This window comes from Myotis lucifugus, unplaced genomic scaffold (assembly GCF_000147115.1).
Source record: "Myotis lucifugus unplaced genomic scaffold, Myoluc2.0 scaffold_12, whole genome shotgun sequence".
NCBI lineage: Eukaryota > Metazoa > Chordata > Mammalia > Chiroptera > Vespertilionidae > Myotis > Myotis lucifugus.
The window spans coordinates 3968262-3974781 of record NW_005871060.1 but is presented as its reverse complement, the minus strand read 5'-3'; the positions used below and the strand labels follow the sequence as shown (position 1 = coordinate 3974781).

The following is a 6520-nucleotide window of genomic DNA, read 5'->3' as shown; positions in this document are numbered from 1 at the left end:
AACAAGGTGGGCTTTATAATGGTAGACTTGGACTCATGGGCTGGTGGGTATAGGCTTCCTGGTGCAGTGATAGGTTCTGTATTCAGGATGCTTGGAGGAATGCGTGGGTTGTCAGGCACAGATGTACTTTGGAGATATGCATGCTTTAATACAGATACAGTATCTTACCAATATGATTATATCTTTTATATTATGATTCATTCCAATACTGGCATATTACCTTTTTCTTGACCACTTTCCCAAATGTTCTTACTTGGCCTTCAGCCCACTTTCAAGAAACCTAAGTACGTTGCCTGGACAAACAGAAGGTATCCCATTGTCAAGAAAGTAGTAAAGAACATCTCTGGCCCTCTCTCGGGTCCTCGTTTCCAAGATGACCAAGAAAAGAAGGAATAACGGTCGTGCCAAAAAAGGCCGAGGCCATGTGCAGCCTATTCGTTGCACCAACTGCGCCCGGTGCGTGCCCAAGGACAAGGCCATTAAGAAGTTTGTCATCCGAAACATAGTGGAGGCCGCAGCCGTTAGGGACATCTCCGAAGCGAGGGTCTTCGACGCCTATGTGCTTCCCAAGCTGTATGTGAAGCTGCATTACTGTGTGAGCTGTACCATTCACAGCAAGGTAGTCAGGAATCGTTCTCGTGAAGCCCGGAAGGACCGAACACCCCCACCCCGATTTAGACCTGCGGGTGCTGCCCCACAACCTCCACCAAAGCCCATGTAAGGAGCTGAGTTTTTAAAGAGTGAAGAAAAGTTCTCTTGGGGGGAAATAAATGGAAATTGTATTTAAAAAAAAAAAAAAAAAGAACATCTCTGGAGCATGTGGGGAAACTTTTCCTGGTTTGGCCTAATTTGTATTTACTCTCTGAATTCGTGTGTTCTTCCTTGTACCTGTGATGGTTTCTAAACCATAAGGAGCTGGACTGTGGAGACAGTTTGCCTCCTACACTCATTGTCTCTTCTTTTCTTAACTTTTCCTTAGCTTCTGAAGTTCCCACAGAATCAGAGTAATGGATCTATGATGCTGTTGGTGGTCGCTGCTGGAGTGTGGAGAAGATGTTTAACATTGTTTCAGGGGATATATGAGATCACAAGATAAATTTGGCATAGTTTCCAAAGGTCAAGCTGCTATTTCTTAAAGTTCTGCAATTTATTTTTTTAAAAATATATTTTATTGATTTTTTACAGAGAGGAAGGGAGAGGGATAGAGAGTTAGAAACATCGATGAGAGAGAAACATCGATCAGCTGCTTCCTGCACACTCCTCACTGGGGATGTGCCTGCAACCAAGGTACATGCCCTTGACCGGAATTGAACCTGGGACCCTTGAGTCCGCAGGCCGACGCTCTATCCGCTGAGCCAAACCGGTTAGGGCAAGTTCTGCAATTTAGACTGGGCTCAGCAGGGTTGTTCTGCTGCTCTACCTGGTGACTGATGGAGCTGGAGAATTTACGATATCTTCTTTACTCACATGTCTGGTGCCTCAGCTGCAAGGGCTGCAAGAGCTGGTGGCTAAGCATGCATCTCTCTTTCTCTTTCCACATGGTCTCTCTATTAGGAAAGCTGGACCTGTTTACATGGTGGCTCAAGGACAAGAAAGAACATTCTAAGAGAACAATCCCCATTGTGAAATCACTTTTCAAGCTTCTGCTTGTATCATACTAATGTCCCATTGGCTAGAGTAAGTCATGTAGCTCAGCCCATGAAAGGTTTTGCAGGATTCATTTGGGAGTTTGCCAACCTAAAGTCTACCATATAGAGAGTGATATACCAAGTTTACATGAATTTTAAAAATGAAGCAGTTGATTTGAAGATAACTTTGCCTTTATGGTAGGCTAGGACTCATCCACTCTGGAGAAGGCATTTATTTTTTTTTTTCTGCTGCTGAGAACTGACCCAAGCAATTTTTGTGTGCACAAATATTAGGTTCTTTTTAGTGTCTTGTTAATGGCTGGTGGCAATGAGGGTTAAATACTCGCTCATAACCATGTATTAGGTTACTAGGAAAGCAAGTCTCAGACTAATTGCTGCTACTCATATTGACCTTTCTGCAAGCAGGCACAAAACAATCCTAAACCAGTTCTATAAATGTCACTTAAGGATCTCACCGAGGGCCCCATTCCTAAGGATACAGATTCCAGGGCTCACTAGTGTCTTACCTCCTGTTTTAGGAAGCATGGAGAGTGCCTATAAAATATTATAGCCAATTACCATTTCTCCACTGCTACTAATTTCCCAAATGAAAGCTCCATTTTATCCATTAACAAGCCACTAATTCCACCAATGAAAACCCACTTCTGACATTATGTTGATTAGGAAAATTCTGGCATTGAAGGGAGAAAATAATGACTGAAGCCTTTTTAGTCATCACCTCTAGTGTATGACTTTTCTAATAAAGATGAACTAATCATCTCCAGAATGTGGGTTTCTGATTAGGGCAATATCCTGCCCCAAGACTTTAATTGTAATCAACACACAATCTGTACTAAAGGATATTAAAACGAAGTATAGATATCATAATATGTGCGTTAAAGGCTGCGTGAGTGGAAAAAATTGCCACATTTTTCACCACAGTATAGGATATTAAGATCTTGGGATTAAACTTTGTGGACTCATTGCTTCTGGAAAGAGCAACATCCCAGCTAGGTAACTTTCCAACACTAATTTAAATTTCATGTAAATTTGAAAAGTTCATAATTAAAATTTTATTAAAATGTTTTATTTATTTTCTATTTTCAACCATATGCATAAGTAGGAGAAGCTGTATCTATCACCTAGCTTCGTGCTGATCAATTATGATTAATCATTTCTACTCCTTCCCAACCCCCTCCCAGCTGAGTTATTTTAAAGTCCCAGATATCATGTTACCTCATCTGTAAATAATTCAGTGTGTATATGTGTATTTCTAACAACAGATAAGGATTTTTCCGTTAGCATAAGCACAATATTACTAATATGAATAGTTCATCAATGTCCAGTCAGTGTTCAAATTTCTCTGAATAATAAATATCTATTTATAATTGGGTTGTTGGACTCAGGATTCAAACAAGGTTTGCAGATTACGTTTGGTTGATATGCACCGTAGGTCTTATATTTCTTGTGGTAGACCCAGACAGGGTTTCTTAGTCTCAGCACCATTAACAATTTTGACTGGATAATTATTTGCCATGGGGCTGTCCTGTCATTGTAGGATATTTAGCAGCATCCCGGGTCTCTACCTACTAGATACAGATAGTACCAGCCCCTCGTGTGACAAACAAAAATGTCCCAAACATTGCCTAATGTCCCTTGGGGGCAAAATTGCCCCAGTTGAGAACCACTGATTTAGTTTTTCATTGGTAATGTTTTTTTTTAATTAAATGATACATTAAAAATATAATAGTTGCCTAGGTACAAACAAGTTATAGAATAATGCATACAAAACCACAATGGACTACATGTGACAATTCTGTTTAGCTTCTATTTTGAACATTTTATGTCAGTATCCAAAATGCTAAACTCTAGCATTTTTTCTTAATCTAGTGCTGCATGATTGCAATTCCTGAGGTAAACTTAGTGTCCACTAACATCTTTGGATACAAACCAAGTCCTCTGAGAAAAATTTGGATATTTATATTCCCACATACATACACTAGAATCCATAATTATAATCAGATACTACAGATTTTATTTAAAAAGTAGAAATGAGCCCTTATAATATTTCTACATCTATATATGTAATTTTAGCCAACCAATAGGGCCTCTCAAAATCCTTTGACTTGTAAAGTATGGTTTAAGGGAATTGCTTTAATAATTTTCTGTATTCAGATAAAATCTCTTGGTTAATCTCTAAGGAATAAACACTGACTAACACCAACTATAAAATCAAAAGTTGCAATAATTTCCAAAAGTAGCTCAGAATCAATACCCTAAAGAGAATGCCAATTTTTCCAACTACAATCCCTTATCACTTTCCCTGTGGAAGATGTTTAAGCTAAATATTGTCAGTGTACAGGTGCCCACTGTGCTCTGAATATACCTTATGACTTTTGCCAATAAGGTGCTGTCTAATTTAACAGTCAGTTTTCAATGAAATCAGACTATAGTTTCCACATTATAAAAATCCTATATAATAAAAGCCCAGCGACTGCAACAGCAGAACGACCAGAACGACCAGTCAATCCGTCACTATGACATGCACTGACCACCAGGGGGCAGACGCTCAATGCAGGAGCTGCCCCCTGGTGGTCAGTGTGCTACCACAGTGGGAGCACTGCTTGGCTGACTGGGATGAGCAGCTGCTCCCGTTGTGAACCCTGGGCCAACAGGCAGGAACCTGTGCTGCGATCATTGCCTCCTTGCTCCAGGCTCCTCCTTGCTCCCTGCAGCCTCCTCTGGATGCCCGCAGGCCACGCAGTGCCGCCACCGGGCTCACAGAGCTGACCACGGAGGCTGGGAGGTGGGTTCATGGCTGCTGCAGGACAGAGATCTGCTCCACTGCCTCTCAGTGCTATTGTCACTGGGCCCGGCCTGACTGGGTCCCCTGGAGAGGCGAGACTCCGGCTCCATGGAAGATGCCAGACCAGGGAGCAGCCACTCAGAGGGCAGGTCCACAGCCGCTCAGCTGACCGGGATGAGTGGCGCTCCCATAGCGGGCTGATCACTGCAGGCCACACCCCCCTACCGGTGCATGGATCCTGTGCACCGGGCCTCTAGTATTTTAATAAACATCAAAAGCAACATTTTATTTTTTATTATTATTATTTTTAAAAGCAACGTTTTAGAGATAGCACTATAATAGCTCTTACTATATTTCTGTCCCAAGAATAACAATTGACATTTAATAAGACTTTCAGAGCCCAAATAATTAGGGGTTGGCCTTTCCATAGCTCATCTTATAATTACACACCTGAAAGCCACATGGAAGTTAAACAATGCCATCTTTTAAAAGTTATTTTTTGGAATTATCCTTACGCCTGTCTCTTCATGCTGATTCTACATTCTTCATGTAATAAAATAAACTCTTTGTTTAACTAACAGCAAAATTAAAAGAATTAGTTCCCCCTCTACAATTTAATTAAATCTTCCAGTAGAAGCCAAAATGATAGTTTTAAGATAAAGGATGCCCCAAATGGAAATGTCATCTCTTCATAGGTTGAGAAATATGAAGATCTCTAATATCAGTATTTTTCCCCCTTCTCTTTTCGTGGGTGGTCGTCCATTTGCCTTCTTCCACTAGGTTGTCTACCATGGTTTGGGTTTAGAGGCTGAAGTGAAGATCCTCTCAGAAATGTATTATGAATGCCATCCTTAGTTTCATGCAAGAAGTGAGCTAAAATCCCACATAAAAGAGGTATTGTATTATCCTTTGATTCTTCTAATGCATTTAGCTCATGGAGGAGAAATTGCCAATGGAACTACAGGTTGACTAGATTCTGCTTTGGAGGACAGATGCTGTATACTTATATTTGTTGAATTCCAAATACTCTTAAATTAATCTATACTAATAATAGAGGAATATGCAAATTGTCCGGGATGCTGTCACAGTAACAGTGACAAACCAAACAGCAGGCTGTGTGGGGTGACCAGGCCAGCAGGGGGGTTAGTGAGGGATGACCAAATGACTGAACAACAGGCTGTGTGGGGTGACCAGGCCAGCAGGGGGATTAGTGAGGGACGACAAAATGACTGAACAGCAGGCTGCATGGGTTGACCAGGCCAGCAAGGGGGGCAGTTAGGGGCGAAAAGGCCATCAGGGGAGGGCAGTTGGGGGTGATTGGGCCGGCAGGGAGGTCAGTTGTGGGCAATCGGGCTAGCAGAGGAGCAGTTAGGCGTTAATCTGGTCGGCAGGGGAGTGGTTAGGGAGCGATCAGACTGGCAGGCAGAAGCAGTTAGGGGCAATCAGGCAGGCAGGTAGGCGAGCGGTTAGGAGCCAGCCGTCCTGGATTGTGATAGGGATGTCCGACTGCTGTTTTAGACCCTATCCTTGTGGGATCGGGACAAAAATGGCAGTCGAACATCCCCCCAGGGGTCCCAGATTGGAGAGGGTGCAGGCCAGGCTGAGGGACTCCCCTCCCACCATGCACGAATTTCATGCACCAGGCCTCTAGTTCATTAATAAGAAGGTTTCATGAGACAAAGGTGGTTGGGGTTCATTTTCATCACCTAGAGCATTGAAAACTTCGGCTTGAATTCTCACTTTTTAAAAAAAAAAATATATTTTGTTGATTTTTTTACAGAGAGGAAGGGAGAGGGATAGAGAGTTAGAAACATCGATGGGAGAGAAACATCGATCAGCTGCCTCCTACACACCTCCTACTGAGGATGTGCCTGCAACCAAGGTACATGCCCTTGGCCAGAATTGAACTGGGACCTTTCATCCGAGGCCGACGCTCTATGACCTGGGGCGAACTGAAGGGGGGGGGCATAGGTCGAGTCGCCACTCGAGGTTGCAGCGACTCAAGGGGTAGGGGAGGAAAAGGAGTTATTAGGGCCAGCAAAGAGCTAAGAAACAAAGGCAGGGAGGAGAACAAGCAGACAAGGGG

General features: G+C 42.7%; 1 protein-coding gene and 1 pseudogene across 1 annotated transcript; one reads left to right on the top strand and one right to left on the bottom strand.

Annotated features, from left to right (window-relative positions):
* Positions 1–351: 351 nt before the first annotated feature.
* On the top strand, positions 352–785 carry LOC102424359 (40S ribosomal protein S26-like). Its single transcript, XM_006084534.2, has one exon. The coding sequence runs from the start codon at positions 374–376 to the stop codon at positions 719–721; it is 348 nt and encodes a 115-aa protein (XP_006084596.1). The 5' UTR covers positions 352–373; the 3' UTR covers positions 722–785.
* A 4330-nt stretch (positions 786–5115) lies between these two features.
* Positions 5116–6520, bottom strand: part of LOC106696320 — a 78052-nt pseudogene continuing 76647 nt past the window's right edge.

Coding starts and splice junctions, on each gene's coding strand:
- LOC102424359 (XM_006084534.2), top strand. CDS start 374: ATGACCAAGAAAAGAAGGAATAACGGTCGTGCCAAAAAAGGCCGAGGC.